General features: G+C 39.4%; 1 protein-coding gene across 2 annotated transcripts in view; it reads left to right on the top strand.

Moving 5' to 3' along the window:
* The window catches only part of NELL1 (neural EGFL like 1), a 702892-nt gene that overhangs the window by 403231 nt on the left and 280400 nt on the right, over nucleotides 1-19261 (top strand). For both annotated transcript variants that reach the window (XM_081098633.1, XM_081098634.1), the window contains exon 14: nucleotides 17291-17413. In XM_081098633.1, coding sequence (XP_080954759.1) covers nucleotides 17291-17413 — 123 coding nt within the window. The remainder of the gene's footprint in view (nucleotides 1-17290; nucleotides 17414-19261) is intronic.

Genomic DNA, 19261 nt, shown 5'->3' with positions numbered 1-19261 from the left:
GTGCATGAATCTGACCATGAAGCAAAAACAAGCAGGCAGCCTCTAAAAGTTGGAAAAGGAAGTGAAGGGAAATAGAGTCTCCTTTGGAGCCTCCAGAAAGAACACAGCCCTACCAACACCCCGGATTTAGCCCAGAGAGACCCATTTGGGACTTCTGACTTCCGGCATGGAAAGATGTTAACTTTGTATTATTTTAAGATGCTCTGTTTTTGATAATTTGTAGCAGTAGCAATAGGAAACTGAAACAATGCCCTTTATCTCTCTGTGCTTTAGTTTCTCATTCGGCAAAATGATGGCTATAGTAGAACTTCCCCCCCATGCTGGTTGTAAGATGGAAGTGCTTGTGCAGGGCACGCTGCTTTTTCTTGGTTAAGATTCAATCTTTGTACCAGAAGTCAGGAGACTTGGGTTATGGTCCCAGGCCAAATGAGGGCAGTAATAAGGTCTTGCCTTTCCTGTGGGACTGATGTGAAAAGCAAATGAAATTATGTCTTAACTTTTATTTTTTAACTAAAGTATTATTCAGCTGCAACTTCTTGTTATAATTTAACTTACATACTTCAATTGGGCTTTTTAGATTGGCAAAGATGTATGTAAAAAGGCAAAATATTACACACGAACCACTATTTGATTACAGGAGAGTGTTGGAGTAATAGGTGGTATGAATTCCAATGATTGGTACTAAATAATGGAATGATGTTTTTCCTTTTAGATGTTCTATATTCGTAGCATTTTCTTTTTCTATTTATGGGTTAATAATTATGGTTCTTTATTCCAAATCTTAAAGATGTGTATTATTTTTTAAGTTGCATCCTTTGCTTCTAATGTCTGAATGTAAGCACAATGATATTGACTTAATATGACTGAGGATGAAATGGAGGAATCACTTATTTGTCTAGGATATAATTATCATGCCTCCCCTAATATAAATTTTGAGTATTTTAAAAGAGGTATCACTTTTCACTAAGTGGGATGGCAGTGTTCCAAATTGTACTGTTTGCTAATGATTAAAAATTTCACAAATATTTATGGTGAATCTTGATTAAATATTCATTTACAGAGGTAAATTTGAACAGATAAAATTAAGACTTATTTGTTTTGTTTGCTTTGTAAAGTATTGCTTCATCTAGGTCAGTAGCATATCAGGTGCATGTATGTGTATTAATGAAAAGTCAACATAAAGCTATTATAATTGATTTTCTCTATTTACATTTTCACAAACATGGCTGTATGCACTGTGGCAGATACAGTGTTTTCAGGTTCTTAATTTTCAGTCAATTCATGGGCATAGTTAAAGGGCATCTTTTGTAGTGACAGATTTTAAAAACAGATGCTTCCTATAGAGATTTTATGAATAGAGGATTGTTTCGATTTGCTAGTAGGAGCCTAAGAGAAACTTAAAACTTGATGCCAGTGAAGGCGGTGTGGTTATATTTCTCTGGAAAATAGTCTAGTCCAGCTGTTGTTAACCGGTGGTCCGCAGACCACTGGTGGTCCATGAGGTCCGAAAGGTTGGCAGCAGCTGGTAGTCAATAGTGGTTACATCAGGTCTAGTGTTTGAGCTATTTCTACTCCCTCATAGAGCAAACTTATCACAAAATGTACTCCCCCAATTTTCAGTCCAAAGAAGAAGAACAAGTTGGATGTCTTGTAGTCTTTAATTACTGAGGTTTTTGAAAGTCTTTCATTCAATGCTTTTAAACCATTTATCTCTAAGGTAGCAGTTCTCAACCGGTGGGTTGCGACCATCGGAAAACACATAGAGCATATCAGGTATTTACATTACGATTCATAACAGTAGAAAAATTACAGTTATGAAATAGCAACGAAAATAATTTTATGGTTGGGGGTCACCACAACATGAGGAACTGTATTAAAGGGTCACGGCATTAGGAAGGTTGAGAACCACTGCAAGGAGTGATAACATTTGTAGTATTTAAACAATGAAAATCAAGATGACTCTAATGCATGTCCTGACAGTTTATTTCTTGTTACCCACCCCTCTCTTCTAACATGAAATATGAGGAAGAAAATCTGGTTACTTGACTACTAATGGGTGACAATCCACAAGTTAAGATTGGATAGGTAAACGGAGTAATTTTTAATGTTGCAAATAGTGGTTTGCTTTCTATAAGAATAAGCTTCCTTTTTAAAAAGGCTGTGGGTCAGGAAAACTGAAATTTGAAATTCAGTAATCTCAAGTCAACCAGAAATAAGGAATGAAAATATCTCTTGATATATAATACAGCAAATGGTGGGAATTGGGTCATTTTTCAAGAACTAGATAAGGATTGGGTGTGAATGCAGACCGCATAGAGAGAACCATGCAAATAAAAGGCATTTCATTTTAGAAGTATTGAAAAATCAAATCAATAAATATTTGGAAATGTGTTTGCAGTTTAGATCCAGTCAGCATCTTTGGCATAGCCACAAGGCAATAAAGAAGCATTTAAAAGGAGGGGATATGTCTTTGCAGAGGGAGGAAATCCTTCTGTAAGTGAATCTAAACTAGAAATATTTCAGGACTGTGTGTCCAGGAGATGCTGGGTGGTGTTAAGTTGCACTTCGTGAAAATTACCAAACACCAGACATTTCACAGATAAGAAGTCATTTGATGTTTTTGATTTTTTTTTTTGAGTGACAGGGATAAAAGAAAGGTTTTAGAGACCGTCGGCTGTTTTCACTTTTGGCACTGCAGAGGGAGAAGTCAACATCAGATTTCTGGAGTCCTAGGATTTGTCCTACTTTCATGAAAAAAAAATAGCATGGTGTTTATACTTGAAATTCTTGGCTTTGTAGATTTTATAGGATTAGATGCAAGCTGCACTGGACCTTCTCCTTGGGGAGCCTCACAGATGTAGATGATTTCCATTCCATCCAATTTCGTTCCTGTTGAGCCAAATGATAGTTATAATGTCAGTGTCCTTCACATTGGAACATTCTCCAGCTATGAAGCAAAGGACAGAGACTAAACCCATATTGAACTTTAATCCCTATTAAAGTATCTCTATAGGGTAGATGAATGTCAGCTGCCTAGTGGCATTTCTAGGGGCTCTGCCTCCTGCTGCCTTACATGTGCAGTGACTTCCGCACTCCCCTGCACTTACTCACCAATACTCAGGCAGGAGCGCAGTCCCGAGGTTGTGCTTGCCCACAGTGAAACATTGTCGGCTTGGCCCCCTCCCTGGAGTGGGCTTGGTGTTTGTTTGTTTTTTGTTTTTGTTTTTTTTCCCCAGTTTTATCTTCTGGAACAGAAAGAAAAGAGAATTAAACAGAAGGAGCAGATAGTTTAGTGGTTTTCAACCTTCACATCTATTCTGGGAGATTTTAAAAATGTTTATGTCTGGATTCTACCACTGAGATTCTGTTAGTTGGACATTGGTTCATTTGAAACATTCCTCAGAAGATTTATTCCCAAGAATATCTGGGAGCTGGACCCATACTTAGGAATCTCCGTGTGTAGTTCCTGCACTAGCAGTATCAGCATTGTTCAGGATCATGTTGGAAATTGAAGTTCTCAGACCCTACCCAGGACCATCTGCATCAGAAACTTTTTAGGGTAGGATTCAGCAGTTTGTGTTTCAATAGCTCTCCATATCCTTATGGGGGCCAAAGTTTGAGGACCTCTGGTCTAGACTAACCTTCTAAATTAGGCAAAAGGCTTGAGGGTGCACTCCACTAAGGCCATTATTTATATCCAAAAGGTGGGCACACAGATCCCAGTCAAAGAATAAGTCAAATGCCACCTTTTGAAAGTGAGCAGAAGACAGAGATCCATATTGTCTGGATGGAGATTCCAGCATTCTGGGGAGTTCTGCTGTTAGGATGTCATATTTGGTCCCAGCAAGTTGTGATTAGAGTATGAGCTTTGGAGAGATGCTGCTCTAGGTTCGAGTCTTGAACTTGGTGTTTAGTTAGTTTAGGAAAATAACCTCTCTCAATTTTTTCACATAGTTAAAACAGGGGTGGTAATTACCACCTTTCAAGGTTGTGAAAAATGGAACATACTTGTGATTGGAAAATATCTAGCAAGACTAAATATCTACCACATGCCCACTGCACAATGCAGTCTCAGGAAATTATTGGTATTATTATTCCCATATAAAAATAATCATTACTCTGTATACGACTGTCTCCTCCTCCTCTATACATGGCAAATATTATAAATCAACCCTAGCAATCTCTCCAACAAGCTAGAGACTGTTTGCTTTCTAATAGAGCACTCGAGGCAATCACAGTCAGACAGACCTGGCTTTTGAGATAAAGCTAATTTGTCATCCCTGGCTAAAAATGCAAAAAATAAAATAAAATAATAAAAATAAGAGAGATATTTCTTTTCCTTATTTATTTCCTGCCCACATTTAAGGAGCACCTGATACATTAGTGTCCAATGGTTATACAATGCTTGCCATGTATAATTTAACATGTTCTGGTAGCCACATTAAGAAAATTAGATATAATGAGTGAAATAAAATTTGACAAATTATATTAATGCAGTATATTCAACATATTATTATCTCGATATATATAATCAATATATCAAGGTATTGCAGTATTTTACACTCTTGTTTATGGAAGTGAGTCCTGAAATCCAGTGTGTATTTTACCCATCTCAATCCAGAATAGCCCTATTTTAAGAGCTCAATACCCACGTGTGACTAGAGGCTGCTGTGTTAGACAGTGAGACACCAAGTCTTTAAGTGAAGGGCAGAAACAAGGCCTGGTCATAGCTTCAATAAGCTCAGAGTTTATTCGGTGACTCAGTCACAAGCAGATAATAATATTTTCTTGCATGAAGTATCATCACTTCCCAGCTTGGATTTTCATGGAGAACAGAATAATGTGGTCTGTGTGAGAGCAGAATGGCTGTCATGTTTTCAGGCTTCTTTTTGCTCCCTTGTTTCTATATCTTGTGTATCTGGCCAAAAATATCAGCCCCATTTGTTGTCTGCAGGCCCTACACTATGACCCTTATTGCTCACTTTGAATGTGGGGCTGACACAGACCTGCTGGTTGGGAATGTGTCTCTGCTGTCCTACCTTGACATTAGTCCATAATAACATGACAACCCAACTGCTTATTCATCTTGTGCTGTGATATGCTGGGTGCTGTGCTAAGCAATTCATGTAGAAGGTGATGGGGAGCTCCCCAACTGCTTCCCTTTGCACTGAGAATACAATCCTGATGGCTTAAAAGGACCTCCTTGCTTTGACCCATAGCTACATGGAAGACCTTATGTTCTATCATCATCCCATTTCCTCACTCCACTTCTGCCACCCAGGCCTCCTGATTTTCCTTTTTCCCTCTACAAGCCTTTTTCTTGGCATTCTCTCTGCCTAGATGTTTCATCCAAGTCTATGTTACAATGTTGTCAGAGAAGATTGCCCAGACCACTCTGTCTAATTTAGTGCCCTCATCACACCTCATCCCCTCACCTGCTTTCTTTTCCCCCATATTAGTTATCACTCCCCCAAATCACATCACATATTTCTTTGCATGAATATTTCTTGTTTGTCTCCCTCACTAGAGCGTGATCTCCATAACAGCAGGCAAATTGTCTTTGTTTACCATCTTGTTTTCTGAGCTTGGAGTGGTGCAAACCCAGTGGGTGCATGATAAATATTTGAATAACATTGCATATATATTATCTAATTTACTCTTTATCCAGCCTTTCTTACTCCAGGAGAAACAGTGTGAGGGATAACCCATCACAAGTGTAAGTTCACACAGTCATTCAGGAGCAGAATTGAGACTAACCTGACTGTGTGTGTCCAGAGCTCATCACGGCACTTTGCACCGCCCCCCTCCCCCACCCCCCCCAGCCCCATTCTTGATTAGGATAGGACCTTGTCTCTGACCTTCATCTATGCTCTGGCCTCCTATAAACTCTCCAGAAAAACCTTTGATTTGATTCTATGACTTTCTACTTCCTCCCCTGTGAGTGCATTGTCAGACAGCGTCAACCAGGAAACTGGATGTAGAATTTGGTGACAGGTTTTGACAGTGCCATCAACGTGTGCATTGGAGTTCCCAGGGCAATCATTTAGTTGATGTTGTTGAAAACATATTTTGATTGCTGCAAACTTGCCCTCGTTTGGGTTCCTTTTAGGATCCGTCCATGTTAGATGATAACTGAAGTCTTTGCAGAATAAAGACAGTGTGAAACAACTGACAGCTAGTGAGTCATCCATTAATCCATCTCCTTTTTAAGATGGAAGGCTGTCTCGGAGGAACACACACAGTCTTTGATTGCATTTCAGCATAGTTCTGCAAGACCTCTTAGAGCTCCTGATTCTCACCAGGCCCTGGGCTCAGAGCCAAAGATACCGTCTTGGTTATTGATTGCTGTGTAGTGGACAGCAATTGGTGTAGGACAAGCACCAGTCTACTCTGCTTCTCAAAATTCTGTGGATGAATAATCCAGACAGGGTCCAGCAAGGGTGGCTGCTATCCCCTTGATTACCTGGGCCTCAGCTGGGAAGACTTCAGGACCTGGGGAGACACAGACAGCTGAGAAACGGAATAATCTGAAGCTTTTCCCCCACATGTCTTGTGCCTGGGTTGAGTTCAGCTGGGACCACTGACTGGAGTATGGACTTGTGCTTGGCTGTGTGTCCTCAGCTTTTCACAGCCTGGCAGCTGGGTTCTAAGAAATAACTTCCTGAGATATAGGGGACCCGGATAATGAGCATTCCAGACTTCTTCTGACCTTGCCTTAGAAGTCATGCAATATACTTTGTCACATTCCCTTGGTTACAAGCATGTTTCTGAAGGCAGCCAGGATTCAGAGGGAGGGAGGTAATACATGCTGAATAATTACCTGTTATTAAAGAGAGTTGCTTTCTTTTTACATGTTTAATCTGGAAGGAGAAAAGGCAACAGAGGGCAGGAGAGAGAAACATCAATTTGTTGTTCCACTTGCTTATGCATTCATTGGTTGATCCTTGTATGTGCCCTGACCGGGGATGGAACCAGCAACCTTAGCCTATTGGGATCATGCTCTAACCCACTGAGCTACCTGGCCAGGGAAATTTCCCCATCTTTGTACTAAGTTTGTCTCCCTATCCACCTAGTCCAGTGATGGCGAACCTTTTGAGCTTGGCGTGTCAGCTAACTTAACTCTGGTGCCGTGTCACATATAGAAATTTTTTGATATTTGCAGCCATAGTAAAACAAAGATTTATATTTTTGATATTTATTTTATATATTTAAATGCCATTTAACAAAGAAAAATCAACCAAAAAAATGAGTTCGCGTGTCAGAGTCAGTCATTTTCAAAGGTGATCCCCTGCCTCATTTTGCCTGGCTACTCACAGTCAATCTTATCATTTCGTGCCACTTCCTCCAGGAAGTCCTCCATGGCCCCTTGCCTCTTCTCTGTTCCCAGTACCTTATGGTGTGAAATTATACATGAGGTTGGTATATTAGATATCTAGCATTGCCGTAACAAATTTTCGCACACAGGGTGGCTTAAGACAACAAAAGTTTTCTCTCTCACATTTTGGAGGTCAGAATCAAAAATCAAGGAGTCAGTAGGTCCATACTTCCTCCAAGAGTCCTGGGGGAGAATTCTTCCTTGCCTCTTTCAGCTTCTGGTGGCTCCTGGTTTTCCTTGACTTTTGGCAGCCGCACTCCACCTCTGCTTCATCTTCACCTGGCCTTCTTCCCTTGTGTAATTTTGCGTGTCTTCTCTTCTTATAACAGTGATTCTCAAACTCGGCTGCACATTAGAATCACCTGGGAATCTTTTTAAAATCCTGATTTCTGGGCCTCATATTGGAGAAATCAGGATTTTAAAAAGATTCCTTGGTGATTCTAATGTGCAGCCAAGGTTGAGAACCACTGTCTTATAAAGACAGCAGTCATTGGCTACAAGCCCCACCTTTATCCAATGTGGTCTCATCTTAACTAATTACATCTGCAAAGACCCTGCTACAAAGAAGGTCACCTTCTAAGGTTCCAGTGGACATGACTTTTTGGGGAACACTATTCAACCCCCCACAGAAGGGTGTGGAGAAAGACATCATCAGTAGGATGTATTGGAAAGCAGGGTGATAGGACTACACATTTTCAGGGTTCTGTGTTTCCCTTTGATTCTATTCTGTCTGCCTTGGGACCTCATATGTCAACCGGCCCCCAGATCACTTGGCTAAGGAGTTACAACCACTAGTGAAAGGGGAGCAAAAGAACCTTCTTCCCTGTGCCAGTCATTCTCCCAGGTTTCTTAGGTTTATTTGTTTTTGCACCATCACCGTGCTTCAGAAAAGGAAAGAATAACACATTCATGCCAAGATTCCCTAAAGGAGATGGCAAACTTCTTTGATAAAGAAAACACAGTATTATTTTTCTTGCTATGTATTATATTTAGATGGTTTTCTTCTGAGTTTCTCTGGGTGGTTGTGGAACCAAAAGAAACACAGACCAACCTCTTCATAGTAGAGAGATAAAGCGCCTCAGAAAAAGGGTCACTTTGGGGGATGCTATGTGACCATTTTATAAAACCGAAGTCAAACAACAATTTCACTTCTTTCTTTTATTCTTGTTTTGGATATTCCTATTGGACTAGGTGTTTTAAAAGAAACCCAGAGACAGTCGACTGCAATTCTGCTTTTCATTAATTTTGTAGTTTAGCAATACATTTCTAAGCATCCCCGTGGAACAAAACTAACAGTTACCGAATCCGTGTTACTTGGCTGGCATGCTGTTAGATACTTGTCCCAAGCTCTCTCTGTTAATCTTCCCAACAGCTCTGTGCAATGGCTCTTCTTGCTTCCATTTTCAGATGACAACTTGAGGGCTCAAAGACAGTAGTTGTTCTTGCTTAAATCACAAAGTGAGCAATGCTGGGTTTGGACTCAGAGTGTTGGTGCTCTTGTTCCAGCATCAAGAAGGATTCAGGAATCTGGAGAAGGCTGTGCATAGATGTTAAATAGGAATCCAGAGACTAATAAAGAGTCCAGAGACAAAATATAATTTTGAGGGGTATATGGGGGTCAGAGGAACTTAGCTAAAGGAGCTAAGTTCTAAGGTCCTAAGTCTAAGGTCTTAGGTTCTCCTTGTCCCCAGAACCCCATGCTTTTTATTAATACAACTTGTCCTGAGGCAAGGCAGAGACATACACTTCAAAGGGTCAGGATTTGGTACAGAGTCCATTGTCAGAATGGGGGAATTATCTTACGGCTGTTCAGGTGTTTGGCCAGTAGGAGGCAATAACATGTAGATTAAGATGCCTTTTAGCTGTCTGGCAGCCAAGAAATCAATTTAATGTACCCTATTCAGGTTTAGGGAAATGCCTTCATGCATTCCCAGATGCAGCCCTGCTGTCATGCTGGAATTGGTCTCTGGCATCAGAGACTAACAAAGCTCCTAGTAAAATCTTCCTGGAATTATTAAGGAAGGGTTCATGGAAAATACAGGCCAACACCACACCATAATAATGATGGGGATGGTGGTGGTGGTGGTGGTGAGGGCTTAGCAGTTTTTGGAGCATCTACTATATTCCCCAATTGATACAAGGTGCTTTACAAAATTTCGTTCCATAAACGTTCATTATATAAATGCTTCTTGATTATTTCTGTAGTAAAACCTGTACAGGTCTTAGGAAACAGAGACTAAACCAAGTTTTCAACTCATTGGTCATGACATCATTGTCCACGTTTTACACACACAGAAACTGCAGCGCAGACAGTTTGTCAAATCTCTGGGATTTGTATCCCCGTCTGTCAACTGCTAAAGCTTTGTCTTTTCTGGATATATCTGGAGACCATTTTTTTCTTAAAACAAAACAAAACAACTAAACACAAACAATTAAAACACACCCCAAACATCCATTATTTAGTAATAAAAGATACATGTTGACTGTAAAAAATTTAAAAGTACAAGGTGAATAGTCCTGTCCAGGTAGCTCAGTTGGTTAGAGTGTTGTCCCAGTGCACCAAGATTGCGGTTCAATCAGCACATACAAGAGTCAACCAATAAATGCACAAATGAGTGGAGCAACAAATCATTGTTCCTTCTTCCCTCCTTCTCTCCCTCCCTCTCTCTCTCTATAAAAATAAATTAAAAATAATAAATGAATAAAAATAGTACAAAGTGAATAAATAGAATAAGTACCTCCCATTTATCCTCTATCCATCCTCTATTGTAAATAATTGTTAATAGTTTAACATACATTTTATAGACTTTCTATGTATGTACAAATATCACATATAAATGATTAATAAATACTATAAAGAACTTGCCATATTTAATACATAATACTATATATCTGAGAAGAAAAGCTCTTGATTGACTTACTACTTTGTGATTTGTTTCTTACTGCTGTGGCGAAATGAGAAAAGATGCATATAAAGTATAATAATAAAAATTGAAGACTATATTATGCAAATCACACACACACACAAAGGAAGGATGGGAACTAGTTAGTCTCCTTCCACTTCTCATCCCCACCTTCTTCTTTGCAACCCTACTATCAAATCATTCTGCCCATAACCCTCCTTAGGTCTTAGAGTCAAGGATAGCTTCCCAGGGACCCAAAGCTTCTTGGCCAATGGAAAGAATTAGTCCACATTTTCAATGAGACTGTGCTAACCAGTGGCACTGGGGTTTTGGGTTTGGTGTTTGGAAGGTAAAAGTGGTCTCAACTAAAGTAGCTTAGACCCAGGAGAGTGAAGATGGAGATCTGTAGGTTCTTTACATAGTGTAAAGAGTGGGGAGAATGGATTTGTGGTATTCCCAAAAATCAGGGCTCTGACACTAGAGGACCTGCTCTTGGCAAAAATCTCAGCACCTGAGTTTAGCAGGGAATTAGCAGGGCTCCAAGCTACAATTTATAGAGTACGTCAATAACCAGCGTAAAAATCAGATAGCTCTTTCACAAGTTCTCGTCTAAGATCTCCAGGACCATAGTGGGTTCCTGTGGAGGGCAAAGTGGGGTGGCAAGGAGCCTGATAATGAATGAGATTTAGTTGTCCATTCTGGCAAGTAGGGTGTGTAGAGTAGTATTTATTTTGATTTAGAAAGTTGTTTCTTGAATTCAAGCACTGTGTTGGATTATAAATAACATATGTTCTTGAGCCTAAGGCAAAGATGTTCAGATTTCACATTTAAGAAACTAGATCATTTGTAATTGATGCATACATTTTATGCATAATTACTTTTCTCAAAAATATTGCTATTAAATAAATGCTGTTTTTCAATTAAGGAAGTATGGCATAGTTCTTAGATATAACTAACATTTCTAATCCTCATTTGTGTAACATCAATTAATCCAAGAATGACTTCTGCTGTGTCTTTACATCACTCTCCTAAAACATGACACAGATTCATGTGTTAACTTATTTCAGAACTTTCTTCTTAATAATTTTAATAGCTTTATTGAGATATAATTTACATAGCATAAAGTTCACCTCCTTTAAGTGTATAATTTGGTGGTCTTAAGGATATTTTTGGAGTTGTACAACCATTTAATAATCTAATTTTAGAACATTTTCATCACCCCAAGAAGAAAACTAGTGCGCATTAACAGTCATACGCCATTACCTCCAGCTCAGTCCTAGGTAACCACTCATCTACTTCTATTTCTATAGATTGACCTATTCTGGAAATTTTATGTAAACGGGATCACATAGCATATGATCTTTTGTGACTGACTTTATTCACTCAACAAAATGTTCTTTTTTAAAAACATATATATTTTATTGGTTTTTTACAGAGAGGAAGGGAGAAAGAGTTAGAAACATCGATGAGAGAGAAACATTGATCAGCTGCCTCCTGCACACCCCCTACTGAGGATGTGCCTGCAACCAAGGTACATACCCTTGACCGGAATGGAACCTGAGACCCTTCAGTCTGCAGGCCGGCGCTCTATCCACTGAGCCAAACTGGTTAGGGCAACAAAATGTTCTTGAGGTTAATCCACGACACATGTTGTAGTATGTGGCAGTGCTGCATTCTGTCTTATTACTGAATACTGTCATATGACTTTATCACATTTTCTTGATGCATTCATCAGTTGTGGAATATTTGGGTGGTTTCCACAACATGGCTATTGTGAATCATGCTGATATGAACATCAGTGTGCAAGTATTTGTGTGGACATGTGTTTCATATTTCTTGGGTATATACCTAGGAATGGAGTTGCTGGGATATGTGGGAATCCTGTCTTTAATAGTTTGCAGAACTGCCAAAGTATTCCCGAATATTTTATATCCCCGCTAGCAATGCACAAGGGATCCAATTTCACCACATTCTTATAAATACTTATTGTCTGTCTTTTTAATGATAGCCATTCCAGTGGTTGTGCAGTGGTTTTGCTTTGGAGTTCCATGGTTACTGGAGATGTTGAGCATCTTTTTATGTGCATATTAGCCATTTGCTATCTTCTTTGGAGATTGTCTATTTAAGTATTTTTTTTCTATATTCTAATTGGGTTATATTTTTATGACTGGGTTTTAAAGGTTCTTTATATATTCTGGATTCAAGGCACTAATAAGATATATGCTTTGTACATATTTTCTCACAGTCCAGGGACTGTGTCTCTAGCAATTCTTTATGAAACAAAAGGCCTGCCTCAAAGAGAGCTCCTGAAACACATCCCTTTCTCTTCCCCTCACAAAGTCACTGTGGTAAATAAACACATCAACATATCATTACCTGATTCTATTTAATTTACAAGCTCTTTTCTTCTAAGTTTCCTGTGACTGCCTGATTCAATTATTTTTAAGTAAATATGACCTATGCTGTGGTCTAAGTGGGGTTTTGGAAAGAATGCAGAAGAAATGAGGAGATGAGAGTTTGAGTTCCAGATGTAAAGCTTATTACCTATGTACTTACAAGAAAAGCCTCTAATGTGATCCAAATTCCAATTTCTCCATCTGTAAAATGTGACTGATAAGAGCAGCTTGGCATATCCCAGTGAGGTTATTGTAATATGTTTGTAAAGTACAAGAAATATTTCCTTGAACGAAGTAAAGCTACACACCAGCCAGTCCCTACACATGAGGCATTTGCAGCCACAGCTGCATTGATTGTTTTAGTAGCTTGTGTGGGTCCTGATTAGTTTTCTAAGGAAAACAATGTGTTAATTGACAGTGACTATTGATTGCAATTGATTGCAATGTTACTGAGGTGGATTAGTTAGAGTCCTTCTGAGCTACCCTGTGAAAGAGAAAAGAGAAAGAAGCAAGGAACTATGTGACAATGGCAGCGCTTCATGAGCGCTAAGTAAGTATTAGCCAACATAACAGTAATTATTATCATCATTACCCTTTGTCCTGGGAGGTCTGACACTCCAAACTCAGGTCACACATCAACAATCTTAAGCATACATCTTTCACCTTCCCAATCCATAGTCTTGTTTCTTGGGGACCATAATTGAATCTAAGCAAATACTTCCTTGGATCTTCAGAGGTGTTCTAATTTAATTGTCTTCAAAAGCATATCTATTCACAGCCTTTCTACCTGAATTATCACCCTTAAAGGAAAGAGAACATTTTCTTAGCCAGTTTTTACTACCACCCAACAATGAAGTCTCTTCACAAGTAATTGCAGTAGGAATGGTAATAGTAGTACTCGTGGTATAGAAGTGGTACTACTAGTTGTAGTAATGGCAATAGCAATAGTGACAGTAAAATAGCTTACACATATGGAGCATTTAGCTGTGATACGCTGTGGTACGTATTTCACCCGCAGTAGTAATTTAATCCTCACAACCATCCCAGGAGATAAGCTCTATTATTATGCACACTTGTACATACCAGGAAACTAAGACATAGATTGGCTGAGTCAATTTCAGGAAGCTAGTAAGTGCCCTTTGGGGATAGATCACATCTTAAGTAGGTATTTGGGGCCAGTATAGAAAGAAAACACAAAACAGTCTTCATTTTTGGCATCATGGAATCATTCCCTTGTGTCTTGGCTTAGCTTCAAACACACCCAAATTGCTTCCAACTGCCCAGTAATGTGGAGGTCACCTCTGGTGTCTAGAGTCACAAATCCAAGCTCCCCTACTTACTAGTTTTGTGATTTTAGGAAGGTTATTTAATGTCTTCTTGTCTCAGTTACTTCATTGTAAAATGAGCAAACATAACTTCATATGATTGTTGGGATAATTCAATGATGTATGTACAATGTTTCGCTCTATGCTTGGATTTTCTTTGGGCTCAACATCTTTAATTATGTAAAGTAGTGATGGTTGTAGAAAATGTCAGGGTTGTAGAAAATATGATTCCTCTCTTCAAAGTTAATTACTTAATAAGACATTAATGATAAAACTCACAAGTATCACTACATATTGTGCTGTGATTGCCTCCAAAGAGGTAAAGATATTAAATGTAATAAAAGTTTCAAGATGGTCAAATTCATGTGGTTTGAGGAGCGGGTGAAGAAAGCTTCATGGCAAGAGTGTGGGTGTGGAATGGTGTGTGAAGCCAGGCAAGAACACAGGTTTTTCCAACTGGGAGATAATATTTTGAGCCAGGGAAACACCATGACAAAATGGGAATGAACTCAGACATTTGCAGGACAGAATGGGGCCTCCTCATTAGAGAAGAAGCTTTGCTTTAATGATATGAGGAGATAAGACCAGGAACAGTAGATCTGTTAATTAACTCAATGAGGAGAATCCTTTCACAATGTATAATATATCAAATCATCACAACATACACTTTATTTTTTTCAGTTATTTTTATTTTGTTTTATTGCTTAAAGTATTACAAAGAGTATTACATATATCTCCTTTATTTTTCCCCCCTTGACATTCCCCCGGCCTCCCCTACCCCCCAGTGTCTTGTGTCCATTGGTTATGCTTATATGCATGCATACAAGTCCTTTGGTTGATCTCTTACCACCCCACCCCCCACCCTGTCCCCAACCCTCCCCAGCCTTCCCGCTGTAGTTTGACAGTCTGTTCGATGCTGCTTTAAATATCTTAGAATTTTATTTGTCAGTTATGCCTCAACAAAGCTGAAAAAAAGACCACGTTGGAAAGGAGGGACCAAACTTTTGGAATGTTGCATAAAACAATACCTTTCTTCACACTGTTCTTTTTTTCTGGAGTGCCATTTTTGGATAATTCTGGCTAATAAAATCACAACCATTTTTTAAAGACTAGTCCAAGTACTATGTTTTACAAGAAGCCCTTTCTCCCTATTCACAGAAATTTCCTGTAACGAATTCTTAGTCCATCTTTGTTCTTATCTGGTGTAACTACACTTGCAGGTTTGCTTAGGTCATCCTGAGTTATGTGCCTATTATTCCAGTATAGTTATTAGCAGAACCCCCTTTGACTCTGAAATATGTTTGTTTGTATGATAAAATGTAAGGTCACCCACTTATAAATCTTATCTCTCTTCCCTTGTGTTATATATGACCGTCTGGTGGCCCCTATTAAAATGCTCACGTGAGCTGAGATCGTATCTACTCATTTTGTGTTCCCAGTACAGACACTAATAATTATTTATTAAGTGAATTTAAATAAGGAGGTGGGAAGGCTCTTGGAGTCGAATTCTGTACTCTTAGACCTTTTTTTTTTTTTTTTTTGTTCCTAAAACCATCTGGTATTGCAGCTGCCCGTACCAGGTGCTTGATAGGTCTGTAAATTTGGTCAGACTTCCACAGGGTTATGCTATTTTGGGAGGGTGCTGGAAATGACTGTAGCACAGACTAGAAGTGTGCGCTCATAAATCTCCTCCCTTCCCAGTGCTTGCTAACCTATGCACGTTTCTCACTGACAGTTCGGGTTGGTCTTGAGGCCTAAAGACTTTCCTTTGGAAAAAGCCAAGGTGTTAAATCCAGTCAAATGTGTGCGCTTTTAGTTTAATTGCATGACTGAAACAGCTCATTTCTGGGTCTCTGTTATGAAATTTAGAATGGAAATTAATGAAGATACATGATATTTCTACATTGATCGAACAGGGCATGATAGTTAACAGATTGTATTGAATTTTAATTTTTATTCAATTAGTGTTATTTTGTTGGGGTTTTTACCTGGGACTTCAACACTTACTTTAGAACCTTTTATGATTTAATAACCCTACTTGATTTTTTTCTTCTTAAAATTTCTAAAATGTTATATTAGCAGATGTTAAAGAGATTAAAAGACATAGTCTTTCCTTTATTGTTTATTTATTTCCAAAGTAATCATTTAGATGCTTTAAACTTTCTTATTATGAGTAGAAAGTATAGTTGTCTGTGAAATCTTGATTTCATACTTGGAATCTTTTAGTCCATGGTGTACTGTTACATCTCCCCCCCTCCCTTCCATACACACATCTTGTGGTTTAAGGATATCATCACTATTTGAATATATGGGTGGGGCAAAAGTAGGTTTACAGTTGTGAGTATGTGAAACACAATTTATTCTGTATTATTATTTAATTATTGTATTATTCTATATACGAACAACTATAAACTTGCTTTTGCCCCACCCTGTATATAACCACAGTACTACACATTTAAATCAGAGATTAAATTCTGAACCCTTTGTAAACAGATTCTATGGAAAATTAAACCGCTGAAAGCCCTTAGAGAGAGTCTTGTGAGTAAATTGCTTTTCTACTCAGAGCACAGCCTGGGCCTGGCCAATATTCCCTGTGACCAAAGCTAGTCTTTGGGGAGTACTTGGTCAATGCTCCTTTGCCAGGCTATGTAACTGTCTTCCTTTCTAGTCTCACCCTCTTTGTTTGAAAGAAGCCATAGAATCTCTCATGTAGGTTTGTCCCTTTTTCTAACCTAGGAGGAAAGGTTTCCCATCCTTGGTACCACTGACATTTTACACTAATGAGTTCTTTGTTGTGGTGGTCTTTCCTGTGCATTGTAAGATGCTTAGCAGCATCCTTGGCCTCTGTCCACTAGGTTTTATGGCATCCTTTATCCCAAATAATGATAATCGAAAATATTTCCAGACACCATCAAATGTTTCACGGGGTAAAGAGGACTCCAAATGGCCCCCTGTTGAGCAACACTGCCTTGAAGCCTTTGCAGAAACCTTCACAGAACGTGGAAGAAACAATGTTCTTAGACAAGCACACATCCGTCCTGAACTTGCATAAGTCGCCTGACTTCTCTGACACTCACTTTCCCTGCAAAGTGGGGAGAATAACATCAGCTTTTAGAGTCATTGAGATTTCACCTACATCAGGCAGAGAAACCTGATTGTACACAGTAACGTCCCAGTTCACGGACGGTAGTCACTGTCGTTCCTATTTGGGGAGTCCCAACTAATTTTTTCAACATCGGTGATTCCAACTTAAATAAAGGTGTCTCTCTTTCTTTTTCCCTCTGTGTACAGAGCACGACGAATGTGGCAGTGGGCAGCACAACTGTGATGAGAATGCCATCTGCACCAACACTGTCCGAGGACACAGCTGCACCTGCAAACCGGGCTATGTGGGGAACGGGACCATCTGCAGAGGTAGGCTTGCTGCCCTGGGAGAATGCTGTGAGCTGCCACCCTGCCTGGGCTCTCGGTACTCATGTCAGAATGCTTTCACACTCTGGCATGGTCATGGCTCCTGCTCCTGGTTTATCAGCTGGAAAGGGCACTGGGCATCAGAGGAGAGGAGACATGCTTTGAGTGTACCCTTTGGGCTGAATGAAAGAGGTATGCGTGCGGGTCAGGGGCATGGTCCCACAATTGGATGGCTGTTCAGCTTTGCCTCTGGGCCTGAGCTGGTGAAGGATGCTCTGATTGCCTCCATTCCCTGTGAGGCTTTGCTCAGAGAGCAAGTGGGCACTGCTTGTGGTCACACTCGAGGCATCTATTTAGGGAGGAAGCCTAAAATTTCAGCTGCTCTCTCTGTTTGTAGCAGCTCAGCAAATTCAGAGGTCAGTGCCCTTGCTCCCATTTGCATTTAGTGTAAAATTCAAACTCCTCCCTTTGGCTCAGCATCGGGTCCCTGTGTCCTCTCAGCCTCTCTCTTTTCTCTCCCCCTCATTCCTTTCTCAGGACCATGTTATTCTTGGAACATGTCCATCACATTCCTGTCCCAGGACTTTGCTTGTTGTCCCCTCAGCCCCCAGGCTCATTTCTTTCGGTGTCACTCATTACAGGAACTTTCTTTGACCATTCTGTTTAAAATGACACCCCTATTACCTCTTACTTCTGTGCCATACTTCATTTTTTCTTCGCTGACACAACCTGATAGAATATTGTACATCTACATGTTTATGCATTGTCTGTCTCCCCGTTGGGATATCAGCTCCATGAGAATGACCACTTAGTCTTGTCTCCCTGCTCTGTTCCCAGCAACTGGAAGGGTGCCTGGCATATTGTAGGCGCTCCTTAAGTAAGTGTTAAGTGACTGAATCAACCAAAGGGGAAGGAGACACAAACATATTGGAAGAGGCAAAATGTACAACCCCAGCCCCGCTACCCCCTGAAGTAAGCAAGCAAACAAACAAACAGAAAAAAAAATAGGTATTATTTCACCCTCATTTCAGAGGTGACAAAACTGAGATACAGAAAGTTTAAGTACCTTGCCCGAGGACACACAGCACATTATCCTCTACAGAGATGACATCCTGATGATGAGAGAGAAATAATGACTTACTTCACCACATTCATAATTAGGTGAAGGGATAGTTTGAAAAGATTAATTTCATTTTATTGGTAATCTTGGGGTAAATAGCCTCATACATAACAGAGTTTAAATTGGTGAACCTTTCTAGTGGTAATTTGACAAAACCTATCAATATTTATAAATCTGAAGAGCAATGTAGGAATTTTCTTGATTCCACCTCTTGAAATGTGTTCTAGAAAAGCATGTGGTCATGACATGCAGACACAGTGATGTTTTTGTGGCATATGTATACATCAAAACCCAGAAAATGCCAAAATTATCTTCGGTAATGGAATAATTTAGTCTATTTGATGTATCATGGAATAGAAAGAGTGGTTAGAAACTCTAAGTGTATGTATGTGCACACACGTGTATACATGCATACATGTGCACATATATATACACATGCACACATGCATACATACAGACTGAGAGATCTCCAAGACATATTTTGGAGAAAAAAGAAAAGAAAAATAAATAAAATCAAGTTACAGGACAATACATATAGCATCCTCACATATCTAATTCATTATTTTAAAATGTCTGCACTCACATTTATGCAAATGCATAGGCACTGGAAACATGCAAACTGCTCTCCATCTTCCCCATGGGTGTGTGTGTGTGAAATAGAATTCACTCATTGCTATGTATTCAATATTGTCTGCATCTCTTACAATGGGAATTTATGTATGTAATATTTG

Source organism: Myotis nattereri, assembly GCF_964212035.1.
Source record: "Myotis nattereri genome assembly, chromosome: 9".
Lineage (NCBI taxonomy): Eukaryota > Metazoa > Chordata > Mammalia > Chiroptera > Vespertilionidae > Myotis > Myotis nattereri.
This window is presented reverse-complemented; position numbering and strand designations above follow the sequence as displayed.